This window comes from Lepidochelys kempii, chromosome 18 (assembly GCF_965140285.1).
Source record: "Lepidochelys kempii isolate rLepKem1 chromosome 18, rLepKem1.hap1, whole genome shotgun sequence".
NCBI lineage: Eukaryota > Metazoa > Chordata > Testudines > Cheloniidae > Lepidochelys > Lepidochelys kempii.
In genome coordinates, this window is record NC_136397.1 from 13,028,321 (window position 1) to 13,043,887 (window position 15,567).

A 15,567-nucleotide genomic window follows, 5' to 3' on the forward strand; every position below is an offset into this window, starting at 1 on the left:
TGTCTAATTTATAACTACCTGGCTTGCTTTATGTGCTGGAATTGGGGTGGGGTGCAATCTTTTGGCCCTCTCTGTTCTGGTTCCAGCTTTGTACTGGCTGCAGTTCAGTCGTTGCCAGCTGGCAACAAATTGTCAGCTTGAAAACTGTCAGAAATGAAACGTCTAAAATGCTAGTGACAAAACCAGAGAGGCTGCAGCTTTTATTGCTGTAGCAGGAAGGCCCGGCAATGGGCAGCCTTGACTGTCTGTGATTTCCATTCTCATAGCACGGGCACATCTCTCTCCATTAGGACTCTAAAGGCTGACTCCGGAGGACTGGTACAGAGAGGCCAGATGAAGTGTTGTTCACTCTCAGGGCACACCCTCCAGAGCTGTCTGAAAGTCCTGACATGGTTAAACGTGGCTTTTTTTTTTAAGATTGAAACTGAAGTTGCAGGGCCCTAGATAAATACAGAGGGGAGATGTCTGGAATTCCCCAAATAAGCACCACTTCTCCCCCCGTGTACCACCATGCCTGCTGTAGCACGTGTCCTGGCTCTATAACCAAAGAGGCTGGATCAGGGATCGACCTATCTTGCTTGAAATCGAAACTCCTTGAAATCACAGCTTCAGATCCTGGATGGGTTAGCTTGGTCCATCTACCTTGTGAGGGGGATAAGTTAATGTGGGTTGGGCAAAGGGAGAGTCTCTTAAACAGGATCTTGCAAGCAGACCTCTTGTCTGCACTGCAGGAATATTAAAAGTCCATGGCACTGGTTGTAAGAGGTATAACTTGGAGGCCAAAATCTATCTGTCCTCACCTCCCAGAAAATTGCTGTGCCATGTGCTGTCCACTGGTTGGTGCCACCTTCCACAGATGGCTGTATTTCTGCAGCGCTGTTTGACTCTAGCTTGTGAAGTACAGTGCTCAAAGGCACTGTAACTGTAGGGGGTTATAAAACACCTAGGGATTTATTTCAGGTTTCAGAGTAGCAGCCGTGTTCGTCTCTATTCACAAAAAGAAAAGGAGGACTTGTGGCACCGTAGAGACTAACCAATTTATTTGAGCATTTATGGCTCTTGAGCAGGGTTTGGTGAGGTGCCAATGGCAGGCCCTTTGTGATGAGGATGGAAGAAATAGCTGTACTATAGTGGTGAATATCTGGAGATGTCTCTATCAGGCTCTGGTAGAGGTGTAAGGGAAAAGAGGGACAGGTGAAAAGCTGGTGCAAATTCTTTCGAATGCAAATTGGTCGATGCCATTGCAACACCCGGTTTGCAGGCGTTGTGGCCATCTTGCTCTGCAGTGGTGATCATGGCACATCCAAGAGGAGGTCACCTAAAAACCCCAGCTTCTTTTTGCCTTTCAGAACCATTCCTGAAGCAGCAAAGAGTGCCCCTGGCATGTCCACTCAGTTTATCCCTCTCCACTCTTAGAGATGTTAGCATGATCGGTGTCTTCTCCTGCATTCAGACCCCACTCCTTGTTTGTTTGTTAATGTGACTTTGCTTGGCCTTCTAATGTGTCTGTTCTACATGTTCATTAGATTTGAACCCTCTGTCCAGTGCCTTGAGTGATGCTTTGGGAGTGGGAGGGTGAAGACTTCCTAAACATTTCAGGAGTCAAGGCTCTTTTGGTGAAGAAATAACCAGAGTTGGACAAGGCTTGGAGGTGCAGCTTTGGGGTGAACATCCTGGCTCTTGCCCTCCAGGTGGAAAATGCTGTTGTGGCAGATAGGGGTGGGCAGAGCGATGCAGCAACTCTCCGGGCTCGAGCTGCAAACTGAAGGTTTTGTTGCCTTGCTGCAAAATGGAAGGCAAAGTAGAATAAGAGCATAATGCAAAACCATTTGCACCAGCCTTCTGTTCCCAATTGTGAAGTAGTGGGACAGCGAGCCTTCCAGCCTCCCTACCTGCTGTGTACACCTGGCCGTGTGTTCTACTGTAAGTTACTTCCCAGAGAATGGCCAGGATTTGAGTCACAACTTAGCAGCACGTCCTTCTCTCTATTAGCTTCCATATTTTTCCTTCCTAGCTTGTGTAGAGCTTGATTCAGCTGTTGAGAGTTTCAGATTACTGAACTTGTCAAGTATACTGCTCCGAGCCAGCCAAACAATCATTTCAATGTGAGATGTGGACATTCCTGTGAAAGGATCTTTCCCTGGGGATACATAACTCTTTGTTAATCAGTGAATGCTAGTTCCTTCCCTGCCTGCCTCACTGAAATCGATAACTAATTTTATTCACTTGGTTCCTATTCTTTGTGCTGAGGCTGCGTCCTAACAACTAGAGTCTTGGGTTTAAAGGCTCCGGCACTTGTGAAGAGCAGTATCTGCCTTTGCAACCGTGTTCAGATCATTGTCGGAAACAAGGAGCTGAGCTCTTTTATTCCCTGGGGAGAATCAGAGTCAAGGACACAAGCATGAGCAGGTTTCTTACTGAACTCTGTTAAATCTGCCTTCAAGAGATCACTCAAGGGTGGGGAGATGAGGGAAATGGATTGTTGTAGGGCTTTCAGTGGGACAGAAGGGTACAAGTCTGCAATATGCTATTAAACAATTATTCATTTAAAGGAACTTACTGTTTTCCTATATGGGCGAGCAATATATAGCACATTGTGAATGCTACTGTCATCACAAGGATAAAGGATAGCAAGGAGTCTGTAGCTTTGAGTCGTGTATGTTAGAATTCCACATTGGCTTGGACTAGGAGGAATGTTTCCCATTGAATTGGTATATACCTCTCTCTCTCTCTCTCTCTCTCTCTCTCTCTCTCTCTCTCTCTCTCTCTCTCTCTTCAATCAATGTATGAAGTTCTCTGTGGTGTGAGGAAGGGCACAGCCTCTTGAACAAGTTGTTTTGGTCTTTATACGGTGGAATTTTAAGCTCTCTGAAGATGCTTGCTTTTAGATTTATGCTTTCACCTTTGTTTACCTTACAGATATTTGCTTCTATGCATCATGCTGGGCTATTTTTGCCCTCTCTGCAATCTGCTTTCATCCCTTCGCCTCTCTTGCATCCCCTAGGATGCTTCAGAACTTCAGTTCCCCTTTCCTGACCTTAATCCCTCTGTCTGTAAGAGTGTTTGTATCAAACAGCAAGTTAAAGAGCAAGACTTGAAGAAAACAGGTTTAAAAATGAGTCTATTACAGATATGGAAAATTTGGTATAAAAAAAATCCATTACACAGACTGCATATTTGTATACAATGCTGTTCCAATGTGCAGTATGAATAGTCAACATATATAAGGCATTTCCCAGGAAACCTTTATCTCCTGTTCCGCATAAAACAGAAAATTTTAAATTAGGCTCAAGCTCTGTTTTTTTAAAGTGAATAAAAATAGATATATTAACTATAACCATCTTTTTCTACATATTCAAGCAATGGTGTGGCTGCCCTTTTTTAACCATCTTTTTCAAGACACTCTTAGGTAAGCAAATGGAATGTGCTGATTTTCAATGTGGAACTTTTAGGCAGTGCTTACAAAAAAATAACCCTACAAAACACACCTGGAAATTCCCGGGTATGGCATCCCACCAGCAAGTGTGGGGTTTTGTACATTTCTAATTTCCCTTGGCACTTGAGGATTCTCTGGCTTCCCTTAGAGCTCTGCTCCCAGATGCATTCCTTTGAACTTTCATAGAATCATAGAATATCGGGGTTGGAAGGGACCTCAGGAGGTCATCTAGCCTAACCCCCTGCTGAAAGCAGGACCAATCCCCAATTTTTGCCCCAGTTCCCTAAATGGCCCCCTCAAGGATTGAACTCACAACCCTGGGTTTAGCAGGCCAATGCTCAAACTACTGAGCTATCCCTCCCCCGCACTGTAATTCAATACTGTAATGAAAGGAATAATGTGCTCCTTCTCTCCCACCCCACCCCTGACATGTGGGCAGCGCTGTAAATTTTACTAGGTGCCTCTTCTGGTGTATTTTGCCTTTCTCTAAAGCATCGAATACTGGTCAAAGCTAGTGGCAATACTGTGTTCTTCATGGACTAGCAGTCTGATCTAAGGTGAATAATCCTATGCTTGTAAACCATAAAGCAGAGTGTTAAATATTTCCCACATCTGGCTTCTCTTTAAGTAAAAACAGAAAGTTAAAAGCATCTGGAGGTGCAGGATCAAGCATCATAAAATAGAGATTCGATGGAGTAAAGCTTTTAAATACAACTTGAGTCCCAGTGACAACACAAACCACTCGAGATTGCTTCTCTTAGTGCATAATATTCTCCAGGATCCTTTGCTGTGTTAGAGCCACACATAATCTCTATTATTTGATCCCTTGTTTATTAGCACTTCCATTAACATGCCTTTTTCCAATTAAACATTAAAAGACCCTTCCCCTCCCCCCCACTTGTGTTTTGGACTACAGTGTCAATGTTAAAAAGCTTCTGGCTATGTTTGCTCCCTGTTCGCTCCTGGTCTTGCTGATAGTATGATGAGGTGGCACAAAATGGCCCTTCTGTGTTCCAAGAGGAACACTAGTAAAGTTGAAAATCAGTTCATTGCAACTCAGAGAGTTGCATCCCAGTCCCTCATGTGCTTTCTAGTATAGATCTCCTACCTCCACATAGCCTAGAGCAGATGGGACTTGAGGTCTCTCCCAGAAAGCACTCTTCCTGGGAGTATAGTCTTGCATGGGTGTTTTCCTGTGACTAGTGGCCAGAAGGTGGTGATGAGACTTGAGGAAAGGGCAGGAGCAACATGCAATTGCCTAAAGCTTCAACCTAGCTTTTCCTGTATGGGGAGAACGGGGCAATTAACATGCAGTGGAGGAACATCTCATTGTGGATATTTCTACGTTGTTTGAAGGGTCTGACATAAAAGCCCCTTTCCTCTGTTTCTTGGGTCTTAATGGAAACTATCTTCCTTGGCAAGATTTGTATTCACCCTCAATGAATCTAAACGCTACAGAGATGGCAAAAAGGAGGGTAAAAGCTGCATTTTTCCTAAACTCTAACTGGTCAATCAATAAGGCACGGTAAGTCCCGGTGCTAGTGTAACCACAACATCTCCTTCCTGAAGATGCTGCTACTGCAGGATGTGCCTATTCTAACATTGCGTGAATCCTGTTGAGGAGAGAGTGCCTCAAGAGAACAGAACTGGGCTGAGCTATGGTAATGTTGGTGCCTTTCCTCTCTCCCATGTCTGCCTCAGAACTAATGTGTGATGCATAGTCAGAGTATATAGCCCTTGCATTCGCACACTTTCTACATGAAGTAAACCATTTCAGTGGCTGGTTTTGAGATTCCAGGCTGTTTCCCCTCAGGGCAGCAGTGTCACCGTAGCTTTACAATTGAGTGTTGGTTCCCCCTAGGGTTTGAAATCCTCTGGCCGGATCTTCATCTCGACTCTTTTCAGGGAGTAGGTTGAGCCGTGCCAGCCATACCAGGTGATTCCATCCGTGTTTTTGGTATTTTCCCCTTTGCGGTAGTAAACCCCATTCAGGTTGGAGTCTGTGCAGCAGTTGTACCAGTATCCACCTTGCAGGAAACAAACAGAGAAAGCCTTTGTCCACCATTTAGTTCATGCTGGTATTCTGTGTTCATGATGTGAACAATTGTCCCTCTGCAGGGAAGGAGTGGGAGAGGGGCCAGGTGCGGAATTCATTCTGGGAGCCTGTGCCCTTGGCAGCTCTCATTACATTGGGAAAGGAGCTAAATTCAAGACACACTGACTGGTGAGCACTTCTTTGAAGAATTCAGACATGCAGTGAACAGGGCAAATCACCAAGGTGATGTAGCCAAATAAGCCCAGTGTCTCTTTGTTAAAGTTCTTATCTGAGGCACTTGATGCACCTTTGAAAGTTTCCTCTCCATTTCTTCCCTCTCTCCCTTTTTGAAAACAAAAGGTCAGCAGAGGACACTGTTCAGTGTTCTTAGCTGGTTGGCTCTGGTATGCATCTGAATGCAATTTGTCTGAGGGTTTACTTTGCAACTGAAGCAACAGTAAAGTATAACAGCTGAATTCAGAAACATTTCCCTTAGGGGCTATAATTGCTTCACCATACAGCCTACAGAGGTGAAGCTCATCCCTCTATATATTGGGGCTGTATTAAGACATTTAAAATAAAAGAGTGAGTTGCAGTGAGTTCAAAAGCACTCAGTTACCTTGGTGATGAGCACAATATAAAAAGCTGAATAGAATATTCCATCTAGAGACTCTCATTACAACATAAACGGAGTAGAGCTCAAGGTGCATGAACCTCCAGATAAAAATAATTCTACAAGTCACTGCAGCCATATTTTATATATAATCTTACATTTATTTAGTACCTTCCATCTGTAACTGAATATAAAAAATACACAGGGATAATTTCACCCACCTCTGGGATAGCCAAGCAGATAATTGATGCACAGTACACGTAACTGTGTAGGTAGATCAAATATTGGCCAAAAACACCAGGGCAAACCCTGATTCCTGTGGAAAGTGCAATGGGACCACTAATGTCTATAACACACATTGTGGCTCTGAGTAGATCCCATTTCAATTCTCCAATTGGCCAGGTAACTGACATATGCATATTCCAGAAACAGTCATCAGTTCACTGATCTGCCATCAGAATGTTAACAACTTAAAACAATTGATTAGTCTCACTCTGTAACCATGACGCCATCCATATGTTGCATAGCGTGGTTCATTCAAACACTTGTAGAGGAGGAATCTGCGCCTTACCTTTACGGAACTTGGCACAGTGATCCACGCACTTGTCGTTGTCCTTGTCCTTGGTGCTGAAGGCTGTGTTGTTGTGGTACCTTAGGGAGTCGTGCCCTGTGTTGCCGGTGTAGTTCCCCAGGAAAAGGCGGTAGCTATTCAACTCATTGCTCAGGGTGAAGTGGTTATATTGTGCGTAGCGGATGTTGCCTTCCCAGTCCTGCCACAGGGGATTAGAGGGGTGAAGAGGAAACAGATTGTTTTTTAAAAAAAGGGTGCTAGGCAGACTTTGGCAGCTGTGTTTACCTGGGATGCATGCCTCTTCTCCGGACAGGAATGTTAGCTGAGTTTTCAACGGTAATGTCTCTCTTAAAATAGAGACTACAGACTAGACTGCAGGAACTCGACTAAGGCAAACTGGAATAAACAAATTTTCACTTAGCATAGCAGGCTGGTGAATTACCAAGGCATCATGTTTGCTAGGTGGTCTGCATTGACATTAAGTTCTATATGCAGAAATCTGATACGCTTCCCTTCTATCCAACAGCCTTATCTTAAATGTGGGCTAACTCAAGTTGGTTTTTCCTCCCTCAGGAAGTGGAGTTTAGATTCTATGGAAGCCCCACAAACCACCGTTTTGTCGATTACCCCATGCCCATCTCCCAAGGCCCTATGCTTACAGCTGCCATTCTTCCAGCCATGACCTGGCCTGATTACTAACTCACCAGCCATTAATAGACAGGAGAAGTTGCTGTTGGTTAATGCAAAGCACTCCTTCCTCCCCATGTGCCGTCTCAGGAGCACTCCTGCCCAAAGGAGTGAGCTTGAGTCCCTCCAATCTGTAGTTGGATATCCCTATAAAATGGTCAGCAGCATAATCCCTGTGCCCTGGGCTATGACCCTTGTTCACCTCAGTGATGGGCAAAATTCATCTGAGAATCCTTTAGAGTCTGTGGCTCACCCAAGATCCAATCTGTAGCCCCATGAAGGTTCTATTACACCAATAGTAAACACTGGGGAATATGCTTCTGTTGTGTCGGGTCTCTCTCGCATTAGTCTCTCTAATCTAAATATGCGAATCCTATAGCCCTCCATTGCTGTTAGGAGATTGTACTTTCTATCAAAGAACCACTGTGCACTAGAAGCTTTTACTGCTGGAAGTGAGAACCTGTGAATTACCTCCAGCTCTACTCGCAGCATGGTCGGGCGTCTGGAGAGCCGATAGATATTTTCATTCCCTAGCCAGAAATCTCCCCGGATGTTGCCAAATCCTTCCTTGTATTGTTTCCAATCTCTGTTGAAAGAGATCAGGCCAACTTTGCGCCTCTGGATGATGGTCCAGCCACCACCGTCTGTCTCCATGTCGCAGTGCACCTGGAGCAAGAGAGGATGCAGTGCTAACCAGTCACAAGGGTTACAGGGTCCCACTTCCAATTTCACTGTATACAAGATCACGAAGCGGGGCAGGACACTCTCTGCACCAAACCCCATCTGTCAAGGGAGTTTGTTGGCCTGTGCAAAGAGTCCCGAAAAACTGATTTGCTCTGAACCTTTCTCTCTAATATACCCTCTCCATCCCTACAATATAAGATCCTGTAGGGACTTTAAATGTAATATGCCATCTCCCTCCCTCCGACACTATAAAAACTGGACTTCAGTATAAGTGTTTTCAGAATGTACAGTATTGAAGAAGCTCTGTTAGAACCAAAGGCGTGCACTTTGTATGCATGGCATCCTCACCTCTAGGTCGGGGCTCCCCAAGAATTCATCAGGTGGCAGCTTGTAAACCCCGGAGATTCTGTAATTCTTCTGGTAAAGAGATGAGCAGTCATAGACAGCATCTGCTTGAATCAAACACAGGAAGTAAGATGCTGAACAGGAGAAGGACCACCTACTGCGGATGTGTGTCCTCAAAGGCTTTAACGCAGTTCTTGAGATAAACATTCAAAGGGGCCATTTTGTTGCATCTCCAGTGAATTGCGAAAGAGTGGAGAAGAATCTGCCTGGGGTGTGATGTGTGCATGGAACAGCTCAGCTCACCTATCGATGAGCTGTATGGCCTCAGTATTGGTGCTGGTCAGGTTTGCATGTGAGACAGAGAGGTGGCAGCGTTGGGACGTGAGGTGTTTTCTGTGGGATTGCTAAGCCTTTTGTCTTCAGCCCCCAAACAGAAAATACTCCTCATAGGAACTCGAAAGCCCATGAAATGAGACTGCACTTGTTAAAAATGAGAGAGATGGTCAGGCTGGTGTTGGATGGGTGGTTATGAGGCCTTGAAGCAAATTGCAAAGCCCCATGTATAGGGCTAGGTATGGTATTAATTCTAGCACACCGGAAAGAATGCTGAATGTAATTTAGTCATCTCTGTCTTGGTTATAAAATATACAAGGAAGTGGCTTTGTGCTTGGCTCTGGGGGGCAGCGGTCACACTTTACAGCTTGCAGTCTTGCCTTTTTCTTCTCCCAACCATCAGGCAGTGGGGGTACTTTGAAAGCAGCACTTCTGAGAGGGAGGAAGTGTCAGGCGCTCAATAGCGACCCCTCTGGCCTGCCCCAAAGTGAATCGGGGGGGGCTCCTTGTGCCTGAAGCCCTTGCGTGGAGGCCACAGCCTCGGGGCCCAGATGATGGTAGGGTGAGGGAGACTAAAATGGGGAGCTCTGAAAAGCTCTATTATGGATCTGGGGAGGAAAGAGCTAAGCGTAAAGGACAGAGATGCTGTGCTGTACAGGAAACTAATGGCTTGTATGTATAACTAGCAGAATCAAAACAGTATCCATTGCCTGTTACCTTCATAGTCTCCTAACCTCTTACTGTAGTACACAAAGCTCCAGCCTTCACAGCCATTTCTATTTTCTATTAAAATTACCAGTGTGTGAATAAAAGTTCCATGCTGGGGAATGAGCGTGTACATTCGTTGCCCCTTCATACACAGGTCCCTATCTGACAGAATGGCCAGGCCAGCTGCCTGCTCTGACCATGTGATGGGGCAGATTAGCTAAGTTTGTGAATAAAACACATTGCACAATAGTTTCTGTATCACGGTTTGCGATGGGGGCGGAGGGGTGGCATTTAGCTCAATTGAATCTCAGTCTTGCCAGCCCCCCTTCCTCTCTGGATAGGAGCTGATTGAGGGCAGGTGGTGTACACAGCTGCTTTTATGGGAGGGGAGAGAAGCTAGCCGGGGTAAGGATTTTTATCCCTCCTGACAGTTTTTTCAGTATATTGCAGGGTGAATGACTTTCACCTGGTGACATGAATTCCCTGCATCTGGCTGCTCAAGTCCCTGCTTGGCTGGCTTTCTCTGTGTGCTGCTTTATTTTACAGAATCACATTGCGGCGTTACTATACCCCTGATGAGACTCATTACGGTAAAACCTTTCCGTTTATTTAAGACAATATAAATAGTGAGCAATGTTTCCAAACAAACGACGTTAAACCTTTTCCTTAAGCAGAACTTAGTAAACGCTGATGGTTTAAGATTTATTTTTTTTTCCCGTTGCAAAACAGACCCAGAATGAAAGTGTTTAGTACATACGATCACCCCAGGCAATAGCCGTCTTTATAGGGAAGTTTAGCCTTGTTGGAATGGTCTCCCTTTGGAGTAGACTTTCCTCAGGATATCCAAAGCAAATGTGCTGTGAAACTTTCCTGCGTCGCTATACCAGGGAAGGAGGGAAAATTTTAAGCCATTGAAATGTGTTATATCGGGGATTTTGCATAATCTACAACCTTGGATTTCTGAGAATTATTATTCAAAAGATGTCTTTTTTTTTTTTATTTGCTTCCGGCTCAGACAGGCGTAAAGATGGTATTGCATCTGCAGGGGTGGTTAAAAGTGTCTCCAGTTGTTTAACTAACCCCTAATCCCCTACCAGTGTTCTGGATGACATGGGCATATTATTGCCAGAGGCTTTCCCACACAAACTGACTGCCTGCCTGTTCAGATTGGGACTGGCGGGAGAGATGTATTAAATGAGTCCATCCCGCTGCAATTGCAGGATCTGTTCTGCTCCCCCAACCCTTGACAGAGAGCAGATCTGATATCAAACTGATAACTGGATCTGTGGATTTCTGGCCAAATAAACCTGGCATCTTTTTGCGCTGCTGTGTCTGCAGAAGCGCACTGGGTAGATTGGCAGTCAGTAGGCACAGTCGCCAGCTGTGTTAATGGGACATGCTAACATAGGTTAAAAGTTGGTGGTTAGTTGGAGTTCTGCATTAAGAGGCGCATCTGGGAGCTTAGAGGCTCCATCCTTACCAGCTGAGGTTTGTGTGACCATCTGGGCTGCCTGCAGCTGCATGATGTCTATCTGGCTGTTAATTTCGGAGTATTTGCTCTCGGCATCAATAAGCCGGGTCTCCATCTGCTTGGTGCTCCCTTCCAGCTTCATTACCTGCATAACCATATTCACCCAGTCGTCTTCCTGCTTCTTGCTCAGCGCCCCCAGCATGGTGCTCAGATTGGCTATCTGCAGCTTGAGCTCTTTCATCTCATTGCAGCAGCCCATCATTTTGAGCTGGGTGTTCCCGTTGGTCGTTCTCCTCTTGGGAGGCTTCTGCAGCCACGCTGGGTAGATGGCCAAGGACAAGGTGATAAAACAGAGCCATGCCAGTTGCATAGTGACTTTCACTGGCATTTTCCCTCTCTGCAGTGAGAATTCTGGAGTTCTCTGACTGAGTCCACTGCAGAGGCTGTGAGCGCAGCAGGGACACAGAAAGTGCTGCAGCACGCTGGTGCCCTAACTCTGTTTCTCTCCCCGTCTCTCTCAGTGAAGGTGGAGTCTAAAGGGGACTTCTGCAGCCCTTTCCTGTAGGAGTCTCTGCACTCTGGAAGTCTCTATCTCTCAGCATCTTAAATATCTTTTCTCCTGTGTACCTCCACCCCCCTGCAGCTGTACACAGCATTCTAGCCCCTCCCAGCTAATCTGTTCATATCAAGTGCCTACCGGCTGAAATCAACACAGACTTAGGCCAAAAAAGAGGTTGGGGGGAGACTTCCCTCCACTCACCTCTGCCCTGTGGGGTGAGAGGGCTAGGAATTCATGGGAGTTTCCATTTGGGTTTTAGCCCTTTCGGTGACTAAGTCTGGCATGTCAGAGAACATAACAGCCTTGGAGGTCCAGGACATGAGAGGGCTTTCTAGCAGGTATGATTTTGTAGCAGTTTGAACAAGGTGACTCTCGTGGGGAATGCTCCTAGTTTGACAGTCATATTTAAAGTATTCCACATGAGCTGTATCTCTTGGGTGCGTTTCCATTTTGGTTTGGTGCAGAGACCATTTTAGCCATTTTATCCCGTAAACAGCTAATCCTCCTCTCTCCAGAGGATCTGTCATTCCTGGAGTATGTGTCTTGTAGGATTTGGAACTGTTCACTTTAGAGAGGAGATGACTAAGAGGGTGTATAGAATGATAACTGTATAGAGCAGGAAAATCATGTGCCTCTTTTTACCCTTTCTCATAATACAAGAACATGGGACATTCTGAGACATTGAAAAGCAGCAAATATAACAATGACAAAAGGAATTCCCTTTTTACCCAACATATGATTAACCCAGTGAGCTGATATTGAGGCCAGAATTCGATCAGGTTTTTGAAAAAGAATTAGACATTTATGTGGAGAAGTAGAGCATCCAAAGTTTTATATATAATATAGGATTAAAAATAATCGTATTAAACCCTCATAGTTCAGGATGTAAACCACGCATTAGCTGTTGGGATTAGGAAGAAACTTTCCCTACGACAGATTATTCCATAATTGTCGTCCACAAGGATTGTTACTCCTTCCTCTGAAGCATCTGTCCTGGCTGCTGTCGGAGGCAGGATAACGGAATAGATGGAGCACGCGGTTGATTCAGTCTGGCTGCTCCAATGGATGCCTGTTTTTTAAAAATATCAATCAATCATACAATCATAGAATATCAGGGTTGGAAGGGACCTCAGGAGGTCATCTAGTCCAACCCCCTGCTCAAAAGCAGGACCCATCCCCAATTAAATCATCCCAGCCAGGGCTTTGTCAAGCCTGACCTTAAAAACTTCTAAGGAAGGAGATTCCACCACCTCCCTAGGCAACGCGTTCCAGTGTTTCACCACCCTCCTAGTGAAAAAGTTTTTCTTAATATCCAACCTAAACCTCCCCCACTGCAACTTGAGACCATTACTCCTTGTCCTGTCCTCTTCCACCACTGAGAATAGTCTAGAACCATCCTCTCTGGAACCACCTCTCAGGTAGTTGAAAGCAGCTATCAAATCCCCCCTCATTCTTCTCTTCTGCAGACTAAACAATCCCAGTTCCCTCAGCCTCTCCTCATAAATCATGTGTTCCAGACCCCTAATCATTTTTGTTGCCCTTTGCTGGACTCTTTCCAATTTATCCACATCCTTCTTGTAGTGTGGGGCCCAAAACTGGACACAGTACTCCAGATGAGGCCTCACCAATGTCGAATAGAGGGGGACGATCACGTCCCTCGATCTGCTCGCTATGCCCCTATTTATACATCCCAAAATGCCATTGGCCTTCTTGGCAACAAGGGCACACTGCTGACCCATATCCAGCCTCTCGTCCACTGTCACCCCTAGGTCCTTTTCCGCAGAACTGCTGCCTAGCCATTCGGTCCCTAGTCTGTAGTGGTGCATTGGGTTCTTCCGTCCTAAGTGCAGGACCCTGCACTTATCCTTATTGAACCTCATCAGATTTCTTTTGGCCCAATCCTCCAATTTGTCTAGGTCCCTCTGTATCCTATCCCTACCCTCCAGCGTATCTACCACTCCTCCCAGTTTAGTATCATCCGCAAATTTGCTGAGAGTGCAATCCACACCATCCTCCAGATCATTTATGAAGATATTGAACAAAACGAGCCCCAGGACCGACCCCTGGGGCACTCCACTTGACACCGGCTGCCAACTAGACATGGAGCCATTGATCACTACCCGTTGAGCCCGACAATCTAGCCAACTTTCTACCCACCTTATAGTGCATTCATCCAGCCCGTACTTCTTTAACTTGCTGACAAGAATACTGTGGGAGACAGTGTCAAAAGCTTTGCTAAAGTCAAGATACAATACATCCACTGCTTTCCCTTCATCCACAGAACCAGTAATCTCATCATAGAAGGCGATTAGATTAGTCTCGCTTTTGCTTGGTAGGAAGAAAGTGTGAAAGACACAATTGAGCCATCTTGTCCCACGTGGAAGACACTCACTGTTAGTCTCTAAGGTGCCACAAGTACTCCTTTTCTTTTTACGGAAACAGACTAACACAGCTGCTACTCTGAAACCTGTCGCTGGTCTAAGAAAGAGCTAGGATACATGGTGATAAAGCAATTATCCTAAGTAAAACCTTACTAGTCCCTGATGCATCTTGGACCTATGGAAACGTAACTTGCTCCAGCACTCAGCTTTTACTTCTCAGCCTTGTTAAACTTACTGCTAGAGGTTTTGTTTGTAGGGATGGATGAACGTCCCAGCCAGCTAGTAACTTTTCAGCAAAGCAGCAATGGTGTCCTGGCAGGGCTCAGAAAGTGGGAAGATGAAAGCATCAGAGCGTTTGCAGAGATGAAGCATGGTGACACATTGCTGCAGACGCCCGAGAGCAGGGGTAAAGATCTCTGAGCAAGTAGCATGGGTATCTTGGTGGCTGACCCCTTTTGTGTGCTGTGCTCAGGGCACACCCCTGCCACCTGAGGCATCAGCAGGCAAGGCTCCCACATGTTTCCAGTGACCTGAGATGACACCAGACTCTGTCAGTTGGGAGTGACAGGTATTTTTCTTTGAAAGTACAGCGGCTCCCTCTCCTCATGAGTGTGTTGGCTGTTGCTTGTTTTCTGTTGCTGGCATTTCAAGAGCCTTCCATAGCAAAATTGTGTTGTATACCACAAACGAGCATGTGCCCCACATGCAGACCAAAAGCCTGACTTTTTTGTTCTGCATGTAATCCTGTCTGAGCCCTCTTCTAGCCAGAGCTTCTGTCTTTCCCCGGGGGCAAATTCTTGTCAGGCTGTGTGTGATGAGAATCGTTTTTGTCAAAAGCAGAGACCAATAGTGGAGTAAGCTGAGTTCTTGTTTCTCTCTCTCTCCCTCCACACACACAAAAAAAAAGCACACTCCCACGTGTGTCCCTGCTGTGGTCAAACCCTTGGCGTTCTTTTGGAATTCTAACAGCCTTTTATTTTTTCTAAGCAGTTTTGAAAGCTGATCGGGGTGGTCAGTCTGAAAATAGAAGTGAGGCCTGTCAGTGATGTGCTACCCTCTGACAAAGGGACATGGCCCACCTTTGCTGCTGTTCTGCCTCCCTGAAGTTCATTTTCATTTTCAAATGCTCTTAGCTCCTGACTACATCTTTATGGCCACCACAGTATATGTATCTCAAAAACTGGGGACAGGGTATAGGCAGTGGAGGGGCACTTGCAGTCCCCAAGGGACACTGAAATACATCCTCCTGCTTTCAGCATTGAAGTAATAAAAGGACCCAATGTTCGGACAAATTCTTGCCTTCAGTCAGGAGTTCTAATACAGAGGAGAAACTGATCCAGTGTGAAGGCATTAGACTAGAAGACAGGAGACCTAGGTTTATTTCTGGTCCTGCCCCAGGGCTCTCCCCTCTGTGGCAAGTTACTTCATCACTCTTTTGATTCCGTTTCCCTGTCTTTAAATGGGGGTGATACTGCGTTTGCTAAAGCACTTTGGTGTCTATGCTGTACAGGAGCTAATAAGGAACAAGTCTTGGTAGACAAGAACAGAGAAGAGGGCAATCCTAGGAAAATTGCCTTCATTACATCTGAGGGAGATTTAGACAGGAGTTGTGAGCTTTTAGGGGAGAAGCTCAGTTCTTAACTTTACTTGGGCTTGCTTTCTTAGTAAATATTTGAAAGACGAGTTTGAAAAACTGAGTAGCAATCTCTAAAGCAGCGGCAGCTGCTGCTGCTCAGTGCCAAGG

General features: G+C 45.6%; 2 protein-coding genes across 5 annotated transcripts in view; one reads left to right on the forward strand and one right to left on the reverse strand.

Moving 5' to 3' along the window:
* Positions 1-15,567, forward strand: part of MTOR (mechanistic target of rapamycin kinase) — a 106,029-nt gene that overhangs the window by 30,662 nt on the left and 59,800 nt on the right. The window lies entirely within an intron of this gene.
* On the reverse strand, positions 3,095-11,487 carry ANGPTL7 (angiopoietin like 7). 2 transcript variants are annotated; one of them, XM_073316676.2, is made up of 5 exons: positions 10,893-11,487; positions 8,375-8,478; positions 7,814-8,008; positions 6,656-6,854; positions 3,095-5,463 (listed from the first exon to the last, which is right to left on the reverse strand). In XM_073316676.2, exons 1-5 carry the CDS (start codon positions 11,269-11,271, stop codon positions 5,294-5,296), a joined length of 1,047 nt encoding a protein of 348 aa, XP_073172777.1. In that variant the 5' UTR covers positions 11,272-11,487; the 3' UTR covers positions 3,095-5,293. The 2 variants fall into 2 exon arrangements, with proteins under 2 accessions (XP_073172777.1, XP_073172778.1); XM_073316677.2 differs by having other exon boundaries at positions 8,375-8,475; positions 10,893-11,486.

Bases quoted from the DNA above. Each gene is read 5' to 3' on its own strand.
- ANGPTL7 (XM_073316676.2), bottom strand. From the start codon at position 11,271: ATGCCAGTGAAAGTCACTATGCAACTGGCATGGCTCTGTTTTATCACC. The intron at 8,009-8,374 runs GTGAGGATGCCA...CTCTTGCTCCAG, and splicing joins TGGGGAGCCCCGACCTAGAG to GTGCACTGCGACATGGAGAC. The intron at 5,464-6,655 runs GTAAGGCGCAGA...GTTTCCTGCAAG, and splicing joins CTGTGCCAAGTTCCGTAAAG to GTGGATACTGGTACAACTGC.